Below are 20,919 nucleotides of genomic sequence, written 5' to 3'. Positions count from 1 at the left end.
GCCTGGGTGACTTCATAAAGCAGGTTACTAAAATACTTCATTTTTAATTTTTTTTAAGTGCATTTTTCAGAGTAAACTTAAATTCCATACGCTCAGTTGAAAACAGACAGTCCCTCAAATATGAACTGGCCCCTGTTTGACGAAGAGGTAAAGGTAGGAGGCCAGTGGCCCGCAAGTTGCTGTCTCCGGCAGGTAAACCATAGGGAGTAAGCTGTGAAGTGGAGGGAAGATAGCAGCTGCTTACTATTCAAGAGGACAGGAAAGTAGGGAATCTCTGCTACACTTGATATTTCTGCGTGCAGAAGAACAGGAAGCTTTGTTGATCTAGTCACCGGCTTGTATCTATTAAAAATGTGCTGTGCGTTCATCTTGGCGCTGGCTTCCAGGGAAAACGGAACTAAGGTAATCACAGAGAACCGTTTGGTTCTCAACATGTATAGCCTGAAATCTGAGGCCCACTTGCGTTTTATTATTTGGGAAACTGTGTTTAGTAGGAATCAAAAACATCCGTGGCATTTTTAGTTATCCTTGCTGGTAATAGAATGTTCTTTCACGTATTTCTTACGACATAGGTGGCAGTCTCTCCATTCTATGAATTTTTAAACAGGCTCTGAGAGATTAACCTGGTGAAGACCCCACTGCCTTTTCAGTGGTGCTGACTGCATTAGACTCAGGCATGCTTCATGCTTCAGACATGCTTCCGAGAACCTGTTTTTCGCTCTGCTGTGCTGCCCCCCATTAATGAAAATTACCTTACAGAATTACTGATCTTAGAGTTTCCTTCTCTTTTTTGGCTTGGAAACGTTCCTTACAAAGTAGAGACATAAATATAATTGTATGCATTGAAAAATAAAGGACAATTAGTGTGAAACTCTAACAATATTTTTATTTTTGGCTGCTTTGGGTCTTTGTTGCTGCACGCAGCCTTTCTTTCTCTAGTTGCAGTGAGGGGGGCCTACTCTTAATTGCGGCGCGCGGGCTTTTTATCGCGGTGACTTCTCTTGCTGCAGAGCACGGGCTCTAGGCACACAGGCTCAGTAGTTGTGGCACGTGGGCTCAGTAGTTGTGGCTCACGGGCGCTAGAGCGCAGGCTCAGTAGTTGTGGCACACGGGCTTAGTTGCCCCGTGGCATGTGGGATGTTTCTGGACCAGGGCTCGAACCCGTGTCCCCTGCATTGGCAGGCGGATTCTTAACCACTGCGCCACCAGGGAAGCCCCTTTAATGGTATCTTTTAGATGAGGTTTCTGATGGTGTATTATTAAAATATTGAATTCCTTGAGGTGATGCCATTAAGCAAGAAGATGGGGGGTTGTGTTACTTTAGTTTTCAGTCACTCTATTTGATGCCGTGCTAAATTTGGATGTCATAGTGAATTGTAACTCTTAAAGGTGCTTTTATTCCTTATAGACTAGTCTCATTTCATTTAGTGTTATTTTTATGAACTCCATTACACTCTTTGTAAACTAATATGATGAAAACAGTACAGAGAGGGTCCTGAAAAGATTAAAATTTGCTTATTTATTTTGGCCTCCTAAAACTGCATCATGACAGGCAGTTTCATAGAGTATATGTCATAATGTTATGGTATCTGTTTTGGTTTTCCAGCAGATGTGACAGCTGTGTGGTTTAAAGAAATATGGCACATACTGAAGTTAAAGTATGATCAGTTGTAATATGTATTTGAGAAGAAACTCACGTATAGGAAAATATTTGAGCTTTTTTTCTTGGCATTTGTTAAGGATGGTAATTAGATTCACATTTAAATGGCATATCTGCCATCACTTGTCTCTTGGACAACTTACACTGGATGTGAGTGGGTTTTATAGTTGTGGGATACAAAAAAAACAATTCAGCACCAGCAAGATGTCTTTAGACTACGTTAGGACTTCTAGCTGTTGGAGGATGGGGAATCCAGTTCTGTGTGTGCATAGTCTCAAAAGGTAATGATGGAGATCTTATGGCTGACGGGGAGAAATACAGAGTTTTCCAGTTGAGCCTAAAAATCCTTTTGGGGCGGCATACGTTCATGAGTAGCCGTCAATAAAGTATTTAGGACCTATGAATGGTAACAAAAACATCAGCTATGATCTAGAGTTTAAAATCTAGATGAGATTTAAAAGCTAAGTATGAAAGAACTCTTGTGGAATTGCCTAAAGGACCTGTTCCCTGATAACTAGCTCTATTTCTAGGGAGAAACTAGTTAAGATGCAAGAGAGGCCAAAAGAGAGGGGAGATAGTCTGAGAGTTGGCCCTCAGAGTAGACAGAGGGAAAGGGGAGTCCTCAAAGAGTCAGCTCTGTGGTTGGAGGTCAAGGGAGATAAGAACTTAAAAGTTATAGTTCTTTGAGATACTGAAAAAAAGTCTAATTACGATTATTATCCTGTGGTAGCTGTGTGTCCTGCTGGGGTTTGAGTTGGGATAATTAACACGTTGCTGTAACGTGTGGGCTCTTGTAAACCTGTAATAACCACGGTGCAGTAAGTCAGTTCAGTGCATAACCTCAAGTGCAGTCAGCATCTGAGAGCTGTGGACTGTGAAGTGTCTTGAGGCCCTTGTCTTCCCTGTTCCTGCTACAGGCCAGCACCTTGGACTTACGTACAGGTGCTACCTGAGATAGAGTTCTCGTCTCCCTTTTTTGGAGCTGTGTTTTCTCCTTTCTGGCCGCCTCAGGCCCCTGGATTCCCCCCCCCCCCCCCCCCCCGCCCCGTTCCTTCCCTCTTTGCTGAGGCCCCAGTTTGCATCACCAGCTTCATTTTCTTTACAGAGCTTCAGACTTGCCTTTTGTTGTTTTCCTTGACAAACTCTTTGAAGTGGCTGCCATTTTGTTATCTTGAATCAAATAGATTCAGAATTGACATGTTTTCCTTGCAAATTTAATTCTTTTTCCTGCATTTACGTGTTTGTATTAATGATCCTCACATTTTCTTAGTCATCTAGACTCAAAATCAAAGGACACTTTTGATTCTTCACTTTCCCCTTTCTTATAAATGATTTGTCATTTTATTGCATGTGGTTCCTGATTCTCCTGCCTCTTTTCCATTTTCCTAACAGTTAAGTAATTTTAATCCCTTTGCTTCAACTGCCATTAACAGGAGACATCCCTAATCTCTAGGTTTTACCATCCATCGTTTGCTGCTATGCAGCCCTGATCATTTTTTTCCCCCCTGCTTGCAAACAAAACAAAACCCCAGAACTTACGGAATGTTTCTTCTGACAGCCACTGTGCTGGGTGCTTTGTTTCATTTGGTCCTCGTAATAGTTTTATGTTGTAGGTACTATTATGCCACTTGACAGAGAAAGAAATTGAGACTTCGTGAGCCTGAAGGAGTTGCTAGTAGGTAGGTGAACTGGAGTTGGAATCCCAAGCATGTCTTCCAATTTTGTGTTCCTGATCTCTGTGCTTCCACCACGTGGCTCCTGATCAACTCTGGAATACAGTCCTTGTTCTTCACATTTTGCCTTTTCAGAACTGCATTACATGGCCCCAGCGCTCCTCAAATTTGTTCCTTGTTTTATTCAAACTTCTGGTTTCTTATGCATTTTCTTTTGGCGTTTCCTCCCTTTCCTTTCTCTACTTTTTGAGGCCCTCCTGTGGAAGGCTTGCTGATGCGCTGTGTTTCTCTAGGGCTCCTCTTCCCCGTCTGCGAGTAAGGTCTTCTCTCATTCATATAGTTGCTTAATTAACCTTGTGATGAGAACTTTCTACTCTGAATTTGTTTTTGAGTACTCTAACAGTTGTAATTGGATTAAAAAAATGCTTGGAAACAGAAACCGTGTGTTTTGGCTGCTCAGGAGATGGGTGTGAATGAATATGAAAATGATCTCTGGTCAACTCTCCTGTTAATGGCAATTTAAGTAGTATTTGACTTTAGTTGGTAGATGACACCCAGTAGTTTATTGGAGTTTTTAATTTTGTGTATGTGATAAAACCAGATTTTCTTTTTGTAGGCTATCAAATGAGTTCAATTTTCAGATTCATTTTTAGGTAATTATGATAAGTTGATTTTTCTTAAAAATTCAGTTTTTTTTGTATGCACGTGTCTGAGTTATTGACAGTTGTACATATGTATAATATATGTATATAAATTCTTAAAATTAATGGTTTGACATTTGAATTTTCTTTTTTAAAATAAATTTATTTATTTTTATTTATTTAATTTTGGCTGCGTTGGGTCTTCGTTTCTGTGCGAGGGGGTTCTCTAGTTGCGGTGAGCAGGGGCCACTCTTCATCGTGGTGCGCGGGCCTTTCACTATCGCGGCCTCTCTTGTTGCGGAGCACAGGCTACAGACGCGCAGGCTCAGTAGTTGTGTCTCATGGGCCTAGTTGCCCCGTGGCATGTGGGATCTTCCAGACCAGACCTTGAACCCGTGTCCCCTTCATTGGCAGGCAGATTCTCAACCACTGCGCCACCAGGGAAGCCCTGAATTCTTTTTGATGCTGTTGAATTAGACATATTGTCAAATGAACTACAGTGTTCTCATAAGCTTTCTGGCCTCACACCTTTCTCTGCTTATATACATATGGGCCTATCCTGCAGTCATTTATTCCTTTTGTGACACCAGGAAGCTCCAACTTTTTGGTCAGCTGAAATGCCCTCACACAGATTATACATAAGTCTGCTTCCTGAAGAGTTCATGAGAAATTTCAGATTATTTTGAATCTATCAAAGTTAATGGTTACCATGCAAATGTTAAAATTTTATATTTCTCTTATATCTGCCTCTGCATCTTGTATTATAGTGTAAGTAATACAATATAAGTATTATATTAAGTAGTTTTTGCTTTATCATGTAAAAATATAATCTTTTCTGTTAGGAGTTGAGAATGTAGGATATCTTGGTGATGGTGATAGGGGGACACATTTGGGGTTTCTTTTTGGAATACTAAATGCATGATTATAAAAGAGTGAGATTGATTCTGAGACTAATTAGACAGTCTTCCTGCTCTCGACTTCATAAAGGATTAAAGTAATCACAAATACTTCCCTAAAGATAAAAGTTTTAAGGAAGTTTAAAATAAATGATTTTGGGGGCTTCCCTGGTGGCGCAGTGGTTGAGAATCCGCCTGCCGATGCAGGGGACACGGGTTCGTGCCCTGATCCGGGAAGATCCCACATGCCGCGGAGCGGCTGGGCCCGTGAGCCATGGCCGCTGAGCCTGCGCGTCCGGAGCCTGCTCTGCAATGGGAGAGGCCGCAACAGTGAGAGGCCCGCGTACCGAAAAACAAACAAACAAACAAACAAAAAACAACAACAAAAAATGATTTTGAAAATAGGCATTGCAGCCACATGGTTGAGAGTTTAAGCACTGTGAAGAGTCTCTAGCCAGAAGATGCCTCCTCAGCCTCCCGTTCCGCTGGGAGGCATCCACTTAGCTCTGGAATGGTACAAAAGAAACTATTTGTATACGAGTAAATTTGAGTAAATACTTTTTCTTTCCAGTTAGGATGAGGTTCATTGCAAACAGTTTCACTTGCATCTTTCACTCAGTATATCTCTAATATTCCATAACAGTAAAGAATTTCTTCATTCTTTAAAAAAATCTTCTTGCAGCCTCAAAGTATCTGCTATATACTGCTTCATACATAGATTGTATATATTATCATTTATTTAACCTTATTCCCTACTGATGGACATTTAGATTGTTTCCAGTTTTCTACTGTTATACCCATTGAGGCATCCGTTTGAAGGAAGAGAAATAAAGAGTAGATCTTTCTAGGGAAAAATAAAAATTGGAAACTGAAATGAGTGTGTCTTGGGGAATGAAATGGTTTCCTTTTCAGGCCTGGTGATTAATGGTAAGAGAAGGATGGGCCCATGTGAAGATGCTTGCAGGAGTCCCTGGTTGACTCTTGGGTGGGCAGAGTAGGAATGGCAGTGGTGACGGGCCGCGGCTGCCAGGACCAGAGCTGTGTCTGCTCTGGGCGAGGCCACCTCTGCCCGCCTTTAGAACTAATGTGCTTGGGAAGGATTCTTCATGTCTGGACACTCGTCTCTGTGACTGTGGCCTGTAGTAGTATATTTAGCATAGAAAGTCTGTTCAGGGAATGAGCTAAGATCCCTGGGTGTCACCTAGAAGGAAATGTCATGGCCAACAACATGATATATTTTATGAGGTCATTACATTTTTTACTGTAGCATTCATTACTGTATGTTCAGGCGTAAGATTTAAACGACTGAAATAAATGAAGTTTAACAAATTCCTCCTTCAGCAAACCTCTGCCATCCACATCTGTTCCTCATGGGTTGTTTGGGTAATAATGGCTTTTTAACAGTGTGGTGTGAGTCCTTTCAGACTTTATGTATAAACAGAAATAGCACTCATGTATCTTAAAAATGTCAGTCAGAATCCTATTGAATAACAAGTCATGGTAACATAAAAGTCAGAATTGAATGTAATAACAAGTGAATAAGGTGATGATGGGGTGTCAGGTAAATAATGAATGCTCTTTGATTCCTTCTGACCAAGGGTGCTATAAATACAGACTGTTATTGTATACAAGTGTAACAGCTGCTAAAGTTGTGTAGCTGGTCTATCAGGTTACTCCTAACAAGTCATTTAAGGTTTCCCAAGCTGTGCCTTTTTTTTGTTTGTTCGTTTTTTAAACATAGTACATATGGCTTACTGAATAGGATGGGTTATCTTTTCTTTGTTATTTTTCAGTCATTCTGTCCTAAATATGGGATTTGAGTGTTTTTCTGATAGGCATCAGAAAATTAGTTTTTTAGGTGTTTGATAGCTATGTCATTTCTCTTTATGTTGGTACTGTATATGCTGCCTGGGTCCACATGGCTCAGTTTTTGTTAACAAGGGTTCGTTTGCACTGACTCATTTCTGAACACCTGTGATTCTCTTTTGGTCACTCATATACACTTTCCTGGCCATCGTAGAAATAATAGGTAAAAAGGTCATTTGTCTTTGTTCATCCCCAGATCCTGCCACATATAATAGCAGTAAGAATTCCTTGTATAAAGACTAGAAAATATGGATTAAAAAAAGAAACAGATTGTCGGGAATGTAATCACCCAGGGTGTGTGTCCTCTAGTTAATTCTGAGAGATTTCTGTATTAATGAGAACACCAACTAGAAAAGCCCAGTTCTATAAATCCTGCTGCCATATAAGGCAAATCCATTTGGTGCTAGAAGCATGGAAGATGTGAATGCTTGAATTTTCTCTGTCCTGGATGCTTTGCCAGGTAACCAAGGCTTGGTAGGGCCCCCACTTAGCATGTCAGGTGATTGGTGCGCGTGAACGGCCAAGCGCTGAGTGGTTTAGCTGTTGGAGATGGAGCCCCGTGTGTGCCAGTAGGGGGGTTAGTATCCACCTCTGTTGCTGTTCCTGGTGTAGTAGTTCAGAGCTTTTATTCTCATTGTGTATCATTGTATTTTTGTAATCTGTCTTTAAAATACTGGATCTTAAGTTTATTAGAAAGACATATTTAGAAATGCCATAGCTCAAAAACAAACACAAAATGAACCTTTCTTTGTTTGACAGTATTTCGAAGGTGGTGTATTTTATCCCTGTGGCGAGTCCCGGCGCTCTTAGTCTCTTGGTTGCATTGTGGTCTCTTTTAAAATTAATTAATTAATTAATTTAGTTTTGGCTGCATTAGGTCTTCGTTGCTGCACGCGGGCTTTTCTCTAGTTGCAGCGAGCGGGGGCTACTCTTCGTTGCGGTGTGCGGGCGTCTCATTGCGGTGGCTTCTCTGGCTGTGGAGCACGGGCTCTAGGCGCATGGGCTTCAGTAGTTGTGGCGCACGGGCTTAGCTGCTCCACGGCATGTGGGATCTTCCCGGACCGGAGCTCGCACCCGTGTCCCCTGCATCGGCAGGCAGATTCTCAACCACTGCGCCACCAGGGAAGCCCCCTGCATTGTAGTCTCTTGATGACTAGAGTGGATTTTTAAATTCATGGTCACCTTGATACTCAAACATAAGAGCAGATTTTGGAACACGTGAAGGTAGTTACTACAGTTCTAGTTTTAAGAAAAAGCGTGGCAGTAGTCTGTAGTGATTTAACATGTAAATACCATTGTGAAAGAATTACTTCACATACTTCTAAACCATTTTAACGGTTTAATGGACTTGACTTTTTTCCTGCAAATAGAGTGATTTTGAACCTTTATTCTTGTATGAACCAGAGAAATTAGAAATGGCAAAAGAAAGATTTAGGCTTTTCTGCAGTGATTTATATAAATATCTGTATTGTAATTGTTCCCGAAATGGGCTTGGTTCTGATGGGAAGGGAGAGATCACCATGGTCTTAAACTAGTTGAGCCACCTTATTATTTATGGCAAAAAAGCTTTTTGTAAGCTTTCCGTTTCTCGTTAAGGACTTGTTCAGTTGTCGCTGTTTAATAATCCCTGGTTTTATTGTGCCTAGATAGTACATCCCGTATGTATTTGGGGCCGCACCTGCATGTGCGCGTGCGCGTGGACATGCGCGGTGCACAGCTCCAGGAGGCCCCGTTCACACAGCGAACACACTCAGTGTGATTGCCGTTCCCCGCGCCGCCTCAGGACCTCTCGTGTGTCTGACTGATGCTCCCCGGAACGGTGCAGTACGAGATGCTAGTATCTTGGTGCTTTGACGTTTCCGCACTTTTGCGTAACTTTCCCTTTCTTTAGTCGTTAGAGCAGCCCCGTCAAAGAGCACCTTGTCTGGTGCGGGTCCTCAGTCTCATTTTATAGATGCGTGAGCTGAGATTCAGGGTTAGCTCCTCCTCCTGAATCTGCTGAATCTGCTTTCCTTCCTGGGAAATGATGTGCAGTCTTTAAGGACAAAGGGCTTGGTGTGAGAACAGACCTGGAGCTCAAAGCCCATTCTGCCTCCCAAGGAAGTTAGGTCATCCCTCTCCTTGGAAGTCGTACTATTACACGGAGTTTTGTTAAGATTAAATGAATTAACATGGCAAAGCTCTATATGCAGCAAATGCTCAACCAATGACAGTTGCACTAGTGATAACGGTAGTGATGCTTTATGAGTCACACACTGCTTTTCAGAGATCGTGAGATCAGTTGTCACTCGGCCGAGCGAGCCTCGCACAGCAGTCGTGTCCACTTGGACGAGAGGCCGGCCTGGGAGCGGCCTCACGTCAGTGTTGCGGGGGGGCCACAGGGGTCGCCGGGGAGCCGCACTAGGCTCGCCCGTCCTCCGTTCGTTTTTAGTGACAACGCGCAAAGCACCAGCTGTAGGGCAGTCTGTTTTTAAAAGGGTGCTCCCTCTTGAGGCCAACCTGGAATCACACTACATTAAAGTTTGAGCGATTTTGAATCTGCTGCAGAAATCCTGACGGGTACCAACAGCTGAGAAAAGGTGCCAACTCTTCACGTCCCGGGTCTTAACTCACGCTGAACTGAGTTTTTGTCAGCCCTCAGAATGAGTCTGTGCAGTGGCTTCCCGCTGTCCTGGAAGTGAGGGCAGCAGTTGAGCCGATTTGAGCCCTCCGTGGTTTTAAGCTAGGCACAGTCTCTCCCAGTGGTGTAGCATGTTAGGATGCTCAAGTGTTTTGTGTGATACTGCTCAAGGGTTAGGGCTGGGCATACATTTTCATTTATAAGAAAAAAGGATCACACGCCTTAAGAATAACCAAACCAAACAATTGATGGCTTTATTTGTTGCAGTGTTTTCAGTTAGTACTTCACACTGGATTTCAGGGCCACCTTTAAAGTCCTCGTGCAGGCGTCTGCAGTATAGTTATTGTTGTTTCGGGGCACTTCGGGTTGTCTTAAGGTGACCGTGCCTGATCTGTAAGAGAAAAGGAATTCCATGTTCTGTCGAGGAATAGAGCGTGTGCCGCCGATTATCCTTGTGCGCTCTTATTCTGTTTCCTGTATCTTAGGTGAGTAGGCTGGCTTCAGTGCCCAAGTGTGCAGATTTAATTCCCTGTGGAGCAGCGTTTGGCTGTAGACTTGGGGCAGTGTGACAGGCACATAACGCCCCCTTCCCCAGGCTGGTCATGCTTTAATTCCTGGACCCTGTCGGTCTGTTGCCCTGTATGGCTCAGGGGAATTGCGGCTGCTCATTAGCTGGCTTCGGTAGGGGGAGTGTCCTGTACCACCCTGACGGGCGGGCCCGGTGTGATCACAGGGACCCTTCAGAGTTGAAGGGAGAGGCAGAGTGGGGGCTCGGCCTGACGAGGCTGGCTCTGAAGATGGAGGAAAGGGTCATAAGCCAAAGAAAGCAGGTGGACACTAGACTTTTGAAAATGCAAGAGTGACCCCCCTTTAGAGCCTCCAGAAAGGAATGCAGCCCTGCCTGCAGCCTGATCTTAGCCCAGTGAGACCTGTGTTAGACTCTGACCTCCAGGACTGTAATGTAATGAACCTGTGTGGTTTTAGGCAGTTTCATTTGCGGTAATTTGTTAAGGCAGTGATAGAAAATGTATACAGGTAATAATACATTGTGATCATTTGATTCCTTAGTGAAATGATTGCTAAGCAACCCCTTCCCCCAACAAAATATTTAGATGACATTTACAAAGCTGATAAAAACCTAGTACTGCTGTGTTTATTTTTATTAAAAAATTTGTTTTAAAGGCTTGATTTAGAGCGTTTATATGAGTGTCACTTTTATCTATTTATTTATTTATTTTTGGCTTCGTTGCTGCGCTCGGGCTTTTTCCAGTTGCAGAGAGCGGGCGGGGGCTGCTCTTTGTCGTGATGCATGGGCCCTAGGTGCGCGGGCTTCAGTAGTTGTGGCACGCGGGCTCAGTAGTTGTGGCTTGTGTTCTCTGGAGTGCAGGCTCGGTAGTTGTGGCACGTGGGCTCAGTAGTTGTGGCTTGTGGGCTCTAGAGCGCAGGCTCAGTAGTTGTGACGCATGGGCTTATTTGCTCCACGACATGTGGGATCTTCCTGGACCAGGGCTTGAACCCATGTCTAAAATAGACATAAGTAAATTTCTACCCTAGGCTCCCCTGCTGTAGAAAATGGAAAAATGACAGTAAGGTAGTTGGATATGGTAAACTATTAGAGATTATTATTTTTGAAAATATTTCTGTTCTTCCAGAACACATATACCTCCCCACACAACACACATTAAAATAAAATCAAATGCTCTGTAGAAACATAAGGATGTGTTTCTGGCTATTCCTGCTCTTCTCTGGTGTTCAGTGTATCACATTTTTAGGGCAGCAGCAACGTTTATATGGCTTATTTAGCGTTTTTTTTTTTTTTTTTTTTTTTTTTTTTTTTTTTTTTTTACTGTTGCTTTCTTCCAAAATTATTTTCTGCTAAATGAGTAATACAGCAAATCCATTGAATTCTTTAGGGCCTGTTTGTATATTTAGTTTTCCCTCTGTGTTCCTACAACTCTGGGACTGCTTTTTCCAATGTTTTTTGATGGTCTTGTCTTCTTTCAATTTGAAATGCCACTGGTAAGAAAAAGTAACCTTTACTGTTGCTTATCTCTGGCATTTGTTTCAAGAATTTGGCTTTGCTGTTTCCCTGTTCCTTCATTCCTTTGTGGGTCTCTATTTTTAGCCTGCCTACCATGCCTACATGAAATTTAATGAGTTTTTCATTGGTTTTATTCTGTCCTTTTCCAGGTGTGCTAATTATTGAAGTCTGTACAGGGGAAACAAGGGACCCAGAAACATGTTGTGTTTCAGTTAACAAGCTCATGTTTAAGCTGACTCCCAGTAGCTGACGCTACCAGGCATCCTTCTGTCTAACAGTGTGACCCAGTGATGGATCTCCTGAGAAGGAACTTTAATTAATTAATTAATTTATTTATTTTTGGCTGTGTTGGGTCTTTGTTGCTGTGTGTGGGCTTTCTCTAGTTGCGGTGAGGGGGGGCTTTTCTTGTGGAGCACGGGCTCTAGAGCGCAGGCTCAGTAGTTGTGGTGCACGGGCTTCGTTGCTCTGTGGCCTGTGGGATCTTCCCAGACCAGGGCTCGAACCCGTGTCCCCTGCATTGACAGGCGGTTTCTTAGCCATGGCTCCACCAGGACAGTCCCCCTGAGCAAGAGCTTTAAGACGGCAGAATTGGCGCCTGCTGCCCTCAGACTCCTAGTTGCTGTTGGCCATCTAACTTCCCTCCGTGGTCATGGTGGACAGCTCTCATAGCACAGAAAAGCTGGTGATAAGCGTTTAACATTTTGCCAAGAAACTAAGATAAAACACAATCACATATTTAGAAGTTTTTAAAAAGGGGGGGGGTCGTTGCAGGATATAGCAGCTCACGTCAGATCCATGGGACTGTGGGTGTTTCGGCTGGCATAGTATCAGGGTCTCGTGTATCCTCAGTTCATTTTACTGCCTCACTGTCTTTCGTTCTCTGATGGACCTGAATGTAGTCTTTCTGGTTTTCAGGTTTGTATGAGTCTAGTTTGTACAGGAAAGGAAAACCACACGGTAATTTGAACAGGGAAAGTTTAATGTGAAGACTTGTTAGCTATAATGGGATTGGCTAGTAAGTAAAGAGAGCCCTAAAGAATATAGAAACGGTATAAGGAGCAGCCACTACTCCTGGGGCTGTGATTGAGCACTCAAGGAAGAGGCCCACCTGGGGCTGAGATCCAGGCCTTGTAGAGAGGGTGTGTGGCTCATTGGATGGTAGAGAAGTTGCTCTGGTGCTCCTTGATGGAATTTTCCAGAAATCTGCTCTCTGGGGTATGAGGCAAAAATGTTAGAGAGGTGTTTCACCAGAGGCTGCCTTCTGCACAAGTGCCCAGGGCGGCCGCTGAGGGAGCCAGGTGCCGGGAACCCTCTTGCTCTGTGGGAGCCTGCCGAGACATGACTGGACTGTCTGAGGTCAGGAGTCCGCAAGGGGAGTGAGGAGGGAAGGCCGGTGAGGAGTTGAGAGGGACGGAAGGGGGAGCGGAGTAGGGGAGCCTTGTTCGTGGGACCTTCGGTTTGGGAAGGGGGGGGTGCTGGCAGGCGTTAGTGCGTTGCTAAATGGGTTAAACGGGTTAAACTGGGCCCCCTGTCTGTCTGTTTTTGTGTAGCCTACAAACTAAGAAGGCTGTTTACATTTTCAGATGGTTGGAAAAATACTAAAAGAAGAGTACTGTTTCATGATATGAAAATTCTATGTAATTCAGCTTTCAAGGGTCCATAAATAAAATCTCTGGGACATAGCCACACTGTTTGATTTATAAGTTGTTTGTAGCTGCTCTTGCTCTAGAAGCACTCAGTTCAGAAGTTGTGATGGAAACTATGGCTTGCAAATCCTAAAATACTTGCTCTCTGACCTTTAACAGAAAAAGTTAGCTCAAGGACTGGGGACACTGAAGATTAAGTGTAGTGGTAGAAGGATCAGCAAATGAGATGTAAGATGTGCTTGGAGAATGAAACAAGGATTCCGAGGGCCAGTGGGTGGGCAGGTCCTCAGAGAGGAGACAGTTGCCGTTGTTGGAGTTTCGGTGCTTGAGCAGTTGTTGAAGGTGCCCAGAATGGTGGGGAGAGCTGGCGGCAGAGAACCTGCAGCTGCGATGCCGGAGTCCCCACTGACAGCGGGGGCGGGGACACCTCAGGGTCCTCAGTGTGCGGACGGGGAGATCCGTGTGCACAGACAGCAGAGTGGAGTGGGAGGTAGAAGTGCACCACATCTCCTGCACCTCTTCCAACAAGAGTGAAAAGCAGTCGTTATCCACCTTCTAGGCCTTCTAAAACACGGAAGACTGTGTATGTATATGTGTTTTCTATAGCTTATTTTTATATGCGTGTGTGCATATATACGTGTATATGTATACACACACATATGTATTTTGAGCTCGTATCATGAGTCCACATTGATTCCTCCAGTTCCATTCAGCTCACAAGGTATACCCTCCTAGTCTCGCCCCAAACTTTCCGTGCTTTGGTTTCCCTCAGAAACACCACAGGGTTATTGAGGTTTCATTGACAATTGGCACTTAACATCCACAGTATTTTATGTGTCTTTATTATATTTTATTGCTAGATTTCTATACATTTGGTGAATGCTTCTTGAAATGGAAACATGTTCTTTTGTGAGAGGACTAAGTAGGTCTGTATTAAGTCATAAAAACAGCTGTTGAGCACATGGTGTGTGTTATGGACTGTCACAGGCAGTATATGTAGATTATCCCATGTATTTCTCACTAATCCTGAGGTAGTTATTATTATTAATATTGGGTTAACCATGTAGTAGCTGAGGCCTAGAGAGATGGATTATGTTTCCTGAGGCCGCATAGCTGGGAAGCTGTACAATTAGGGTTCCGACCCAGAATCCACACAGTATCCTATGAGCCTTTATTTAAGTATAATTTTTATTTTAAAAGAGCACTTTCTGTTAGAATATGACTCATAATGAACATACAACTTGATGCAAAGTTACGATTTGATATACTAATACTCATTCTACAAATGATCATTCTACAAATGATCCTTGTAAGGGTAGCAAAGAGTAAAGTAAAATTAAGTCATATTCCTGTTGACGTGGCTCCTCTTGAATTCCGACCGGAATTTCACATTGCGGAGGGTGTGACTCGGCAGCGTGACCTCTGTTCCTGTTAGGGTTCCTGAGACTAGGTTTTCAGAGCTTGTTTATTAAATGGGGAAATCATCAAGTAAAGTCTTTTTGTGCGAAACACTTAAAAATTAAAATATCCAAACGTAAGGTAATACTATTTGCTTTGAGTAACTTTTTGTTGAGGGAACATTTAGTGTTTAAAATACACTATTAATAAACATGATTTTACTCACCCAGTTTGACTACTGTTAATAGTTTGAAGACCAGTCTAATTTCATTTTAAAATGAAACGGTTCCTTACATTACTGGAGATCTTTAGTTCTGTGAATTCATTTTAGCCAAGTTAAAAGTAATTTTTAAACGTTTTTTCTGAAAATATGCTAACTATTTAAGAGGCTGGTTTCCTTGAGCAGAGGCTGTCTGTGTGCGCTGAAGCCATCCTTTGACATTCTTCCCTCAGTGTGCCTGTGTCGTGCTCACCTTGCCGGATCCGTGGTGAAGAAGTGCTCAGTGCAGCCTGGAGGGAGGTACTGAGCTATTGTTTTAAAAGCTTTTGCAGGCATTTTGATTGCTTAGTTTGGACGGTTTTCTCAAAATGAGATTCATTAACGGAAGGAGCCACTGATGACAAATTAATCATTTGAACTTAAGGTGGAGCTCTTAGTACTCACTTCAGAGCCCATGTAGCATTGTTTTGATCATCTTAGGACAACAGTTCATTTCTCAGAACTTCTTAAACTTTCTCTGGGTTGTGAGTAAAAATAAGGATAGAACTATTTGTCCCCATAAATGAAGTGAGGCTGTAGTACCAATGTGGTGTGTGTATGTGTGTTTGCATTTCTCAAGGGTCTCAGACCTGCATTTCTACTCATTTTATTTCTGATACTGTGAATACTAGTAGTAGTGCATGACATAAGATCTATGAATAAGGCTGAAGTATCTCTGTATTTAGGAAATCTAGAACAATTTCCTCTTTCTCAGTTGGTTTTCTTCATTCATATGGTGCAGGTAATACCACCTGTCCTGAAATACCCTAAGGTAATTATGATATTATGTGAGTTGGTACTGAAGTATAACAAGGTGTTTTTGTTTTATGCAGCTTTTACTAGTGTCTGTCTGTAGATAAAGTGACCATCATGGACTTCAGAAAGATGCCATTTTATAGAACTACCATACGACCCAGCAATTCCACTACCGGGCATATAACCTGAGAAAACCATAATTCAAAGGGTCATGTACCACTATGTTCATTGCAGCTCTATTTACAATAGCCAGGACATGGAAGCAACCTAAGTGTCCATCAACAGATGAATGGATAAAGAAGATGTGGCACATAGATACAATAGAATATTACTGAGCCTTAAAAAGAAATGAAATTGAGTTATTTGTAGTGAGGTGGATGGACCTAGAGTCTGTCATACAGAGTGAAGTAAGACAGAAAGAGAAAAACAAATACCATATGCTAACACATATATATGGAATCTAAGGGGAAAAAAAAAAGGTCATGAAGAACCTAGGGGCAAGACAGGAATAAAGACACACACCTACTAGAGAATGGACTTGAGGACACGGAGAGGGGGAAGCGTAAGCTGGGACGAAGTGAGAGAGTGGCAGGGACATATATACGCTACCGAATGTAAAATAGATAGCTAGTGGGAAGCAGCCGCAGAGCACAGGGAGATGAGCTCGGTGCTCTGTGACCACCTAGAGCGGTGGGATAGGGAGGGTGGGAGGGAAGCTGAAGAGGGAGGGGATATGGGGATATATGTGTACGTACAGCTGATTCACTGTGTTATACAGCAGAAACTAACCCACCATTGTAGAGCAATTATACTCCAATAAAGATGTTTAAAAAAAAAGGTGCCATTTTATAATATTGGAAAACTGTAGTTAACCTACTTACATTCTTTATCTTTGCTTAGTAAAGCGCTTACTTAGACTTTTTGAAAGTTTTTAAAGGTGCCATCAAAATAATTTGATGTAATGACTGTCTCCCAGTTGAAAAAACCAAAACCAGAAAAGGTAACCACTTGCTCAAAATCATACTGTGTGACAAGGCCAGTCTTTGCATTACACAGTATGTTAATATATAGAAAGAACATCTTTGGCGTGAGCTCATCTTCTGGTTTATTTTATAACGAAATATTGGAACAAATGAGTGGAAGGGAACAGATAAAAATCATCTGAACTGATGAGTAGTTTCCAAACCATGTAGTTTTGCTTCGTAGTATTCTTTTATTTTTATTTGAATATTGTCCTGTGAATTCATAATTTTTCAAATAAGCCCCACTTTGAAAGCATGACCCAAGAGGAGCTGAAAATACGTATGCTTTTCTCTCATGCTTCCCCATCGATCTCATTATGTCCTAAGAACATTGTCACTTAACGGACTGAAAGCGCCATTTCCGTGTTCTGGTTCAGACTTTTCCCGAGTTAGAGGAGGTAAACAACTGGCAGGCTGTGGCTCCTATGAGGATTGTTTTTAATTGTTAAGGATTGTAGTATAGCACTTCTTTTTTTTTTTTTTTTTTTTTTTGTTGCAGTACGCGGGCCTCTCACCCTCGTGGCCTCTCCCGTTGCGGAGCACAGGCTCCGGACGCGCAGGCGCAGCGGCCACGGCTCACGGGCCCAGCCGCTCCGCGGCACGTGGGATCTTCCCCGACCGGGGCACGAACCCGCATCCCCCGCATCGGCAGGCGGACTCTCAACCCCTGCGCCACCAGGGAAGCCCAGCACTTCTTAATACTTCTTGAAAAATCGAGAGATGTTAAGTAAATATCCTCAAACCGATGAGGTTATTCCCTGAGGATAGGTTTTGTTAGGTCATAGACGTGTCTGTATAGTGAGGGTGTTTGTGGTCTACGATTAGGGCTGTGCTCAGTGACCACATGCTTGTGTGGCAGTGGTAAAGGTTTGCCAAGGCCATAGATTCAGATCTTTGAGTAAGAGGAGAGGAGGAGAGACTTCTGGAGCTAGATGAAGTTCTGTCGTTTTCAAAATAATAAAATTTCAGATTGAGTTGCTTCATATCTCTTCTTTTAAAAAACTGTGTATTTCTTTATCCCCTCATGTCCTGTACCTTGAACTCCTCAGCGAGCCGCCGCCTGCTGCTTGTCCATCTGTGAGTTCACGCTGTAGTCCGCTGTCCCAGGTGGGGAGGAGGGGAGGATTAGAAGAATGCGGCACTGTGGGGAGAGGCACCGGCGCAGCTCTGCTGTCGTGGGGTTGAGAAGGTGGCTGAGAAGTCGTATCTGTGAACATAAGCCTCTTAGCACTTGCCGGATGTCAAGAGTATCTAGTGCGGGCGCTTGAACAGATTTTCTTTCGTTTCTTCAGACTGTCAGTGGTAGTGAACTGAAGGGCTGGGGAGGAGACAGCGGCTTATCAGTTTGCCTTTCTTCCTGGCGCTCCAGCTTCAGGGGTCACGCTCTCCCTCTAGAATCGTGTCTCACGGAGCCCACTCGCTAGGTCACAACTGTGCCAGATTCCAGGACTGGTCCTTCTTTGTGTTCCCTTTTGCTCTTCTAGATTGAAAAATGAAAGTTTGGAATGTGGGAATGTGCGTTGTGTCATAGAAGTGAAAGAAAATGAAGTATTTACTGGATTTGTGTATTATTAGGAGCTTTATATGTAGCACACTCTTTACTCTTCACAAATTGATGATGTGATTATTATTTTTCCCATTTTATAGATAGGGAAACTGAAGATGGCAGGTTAAACAGTTTGCCCGAGGCTGTACGGTCAGTGAATGACATCAGATGCTTCATTTCTTTCGAATCCAGGGGTCCGCAACCCCCAGGCCGCAGACCCGTTAGGAGCCGGGCCACACAGCAGGTGTGAGAGGCGGGCGACCGAGCCAGACCTTGTCTGCCGCTGCCGCCGCCCCGGGGAAAACTGTCTTCCACGAAACTGGTCCCTGGTGCCCAAAAGGTTGGGCACCGCTGTTCTCATCCATTCTTTCTTTGGAACCAAGAGTACAAAAGGGAGGAAGAAAAGGGAAATGAGAGGTTGAAGAGAGGGAGGGAGATCTGAACGGAATATCTTTTCAGCTAAGAGAATGGTAGGTTCTTCTGAGCGAGAGGTCAGGAGCCTCTGGGCCAACTGTTGTGTTTCAGGAGGGTCCACGGCCTGACAGACCAGATTTGCGTTGTGGCTCACCCCTGCCACGTGTGAGCTTGTCTCATGGTCTTTGAACTTTGTTCTCGTCAGTAAGAAGGTTAGTGCTTCTTCGTAGGGATGTGGAGGAAACAGACTCCAGTGCCTGGTAGGTAGAGGTACATAGGGAATTGCATGTGTGTGTTACTAGTACTGAAACAAGGGCAAGCTTTGCATTATCCTTGGATGTGGAGTTAATGAGATGTTCTCAGCAGCTTTTGGCATGGAGTAGCGGACCTTGGCTCACCCTGTTTTTTCTTTTTCTTCCTTTCATAAGTCTCTGTTTCCTCGTGTTTGTCTGTCATCATTGAGAAAGGTTCCCGTGCGGTTCCGTCTGTACTCAGAGCGGCCTTGGTCCATGACTCCCATGGCAAGGTCCTCGAGGGCTTGAGGAAGAACGAGCCCATGTTTGTGCCCTCCGGTAGTGTGTGCTCCTTTGTTCGGGCCACCAGTGTCCTTTCCCCACGCTGGGCGAGCTGTGTCCCCACCTCTGCGGGGACAGGAGCACAGAGAGCGACCGCCGGCCGCTGGTGCCAGGAAGGCAGGGAGGGGCCGGCCTGCAGCCCGTTCTCTTTCCACCCCGTGGCATCTGTCCGCCACCAGCTTGCTTCCTGCCTCCTTTGACTTGGCTTTCACCTTCCATAGAACGTCCCTGGGCTGCCTGGAAGGCGCCGTGGTACTGGATGGGGCTGCCAGTAGTTCTTTCCCACAACCAGGGACTTTAAAGTTACAGGCCTAGTTTTGAAAGCATGGCAGGCAGCTTTTGGAGCCCTTGGAAATCCTGTCCGGTGAGCTTATGTGGATGTGGCCTTCGCCCTTCCACCCTCAAGGCGTGAGAACTGTTCTTAGGGGTGAGCGCGGCAGCTTCCTTCTGGGACTCCTTAAGCTGTGCAGTCCTGTCTTCTGACACTTCGTTCCGTTCCACCTTTACCCTTCCTTCTTTGTCTCAGAACCCTTATTTTGCTTTTATTGTTTAATGCGGGCCTTGAACGCCCCTGAATTTTTTTTGTTTCTTCTGTGTTACAGAAAATGGCAGGAGTGGGCAGAAAAAATTGTGATAGAAAGTGACAGAAACGCTGAGGCACAGACACTCATTCCTAGATAAGTAAACCTCAGCTGAGTTCAACGCAGGTTTAACTGGTGCCAGAACAGCAGAGGAGTCAGAGCCCTGGGGAACCTTAGGAGCCAGAGCTTCGCCCCTCGTCTCCCAAGTGAGGGGGTGACGTTCCGGGGGGTTGCCCAGAGCCGTGCAGCCAAGTTGTCGGTGGGGTCGGGGTCGAGGCCTAGACCTTGGCCTCTTGGCTTCTTCTGTTTGGCCCTTTTCCATGATCGAGACGGGATTATCTCAGAATTGACAAATGGCAAACACAGTCCCTGACCCAATGCTGTAATGGCTTTTTTAATATTGTTTCCTTTACTCATAAAAAAGGAACTGTATTTCAAGTTAGGAGATTATTGTTGAATTATCAAAATATTCACTACAGTGTTAACTTGCGAACTCCTCATATGTACATTGATTATAATCCATTTAAACTCTCATGGTCCAGTAGTCAGGGGATTGGTTGCTTGGTGCATCTGTCTGGTGGAATATCACGACCCTGGATTTTGGAAGAATTTTTGATGGCATGAATAAATGCTTAAGACATATTAAGTGAAAGTCTGAAGTAATATATACAGTATAGTACCAACATTGTGCTAAAAAAATAAGAATATTGATGCTTAGAAAGTAAATAATAGTGACTCTTCTAAGGTTAGGCTTATCAATAATTTTTATTTATTTTACTTGGTTTTCAGGTTTTTTGCAAATGCATGTACTACTTTTATAATCAAATAAGTGAATATTATAAAATGTAATTTATAATTATACATATAATTTATATGTACTATGTGATTCATTTTTCACCCAGTTTTTCAGAACAATGTATATGATAAAATGACATCTTTGAAGCTCTGCAGTGTAAATTATTATTTATATTATCTCTTTTGTTCCGTGGTTTTTCTGCTGTAGACTTATTTTATTTGTTAAATGTATTTTTATTCCTTAGGAAACTACTCTCCATGTGTCTTTATTGTACTTCATCTGGTCTAAATAAATATATATAGCTGTCTTTATTTTTACCTTGTCAGTTTTGTTCAAATAATGCAAATACACAGTTTAGAAAGTTAAATGATACTACGAGCCTTGGGGACAAAGCATAGCAGTTCCTGGCTTCACCTGTCCCCCTCCCAGGAGGCTCACGCTCCAGAGGGAACTTGTAAAGATAGCTTTTACCTTCTGCTACAGATGAAGGGTTAACTCCCATACCCCCTTTACCTCCCTCTCATCCTCC

At 43.5% G+C, this 20,919-nt stretch overlaps 1 protein-coding gene across 17 annotated transcripts in view; it reads left to right on the top strand.

Moving 5' to 3' along the window:
• The window catches only part of PCMTD1 (protein-L-isoaspartate (D-aspartate) O-methyltransferase domain containing 1), a 61,921-nt gene that overhangs the window by 1,601 nt on the left and 39,401 nt on the right, over window positions 1-20,919 (top strand). The window contains exons 2-5 of one of the 17 annotated variants that reach the window (XR_010837505.1): window positions 14,895-14,961; window positions 16,978-17,205; window positions 17,528-18,698; window positions 19,616-20,288. The exons of 12 other annotated variants lie outside the window; for them this stretch is intronic. Coding sequence is in view for 2 of the 5 variants with exons in the window: in XM_067017525.1 (XP_066873626.1) it covers window positions 14,895-14,961; window positions 16,978-17,205; window positions 17,528-17,663 (431 nt within the window). In the remaining 3 variants the exon portion in view is untranslated. Of the gene's footprint in view, window positions 1-13,230; window positions 13,625-14,894; window positions 14,962-16,977; window positions 17,206-17,527; window positions 20,692-20,919 lie in introns of those variants that run through there. 4 more of the 17 variants (XR_010837504.1, XM_067017525.1, XM_067017524.1 and 1 more) reach the window with 4 other exon arrangements.

Source organism: Kogia breviceps, chromosome 17, assembly GCF_026419965.1.
Source record: "Kogia breviceps isolate mKogBre1 chromosome 17, mKogBre1 haplotype 1, whole genome shotgun sequence".
In the NCBI taxonomy this organism is placed as follows: Eukaryota; Metazoa; Chordata; class Mammalia; order Artiodactyla; family Physeteridae; genus Kogia; species Kogia breviceps.
Note: the sequence above shows the minus strand (reverse complement) of the source record. Positions and strands in the feature narration are given on the sequence as shown.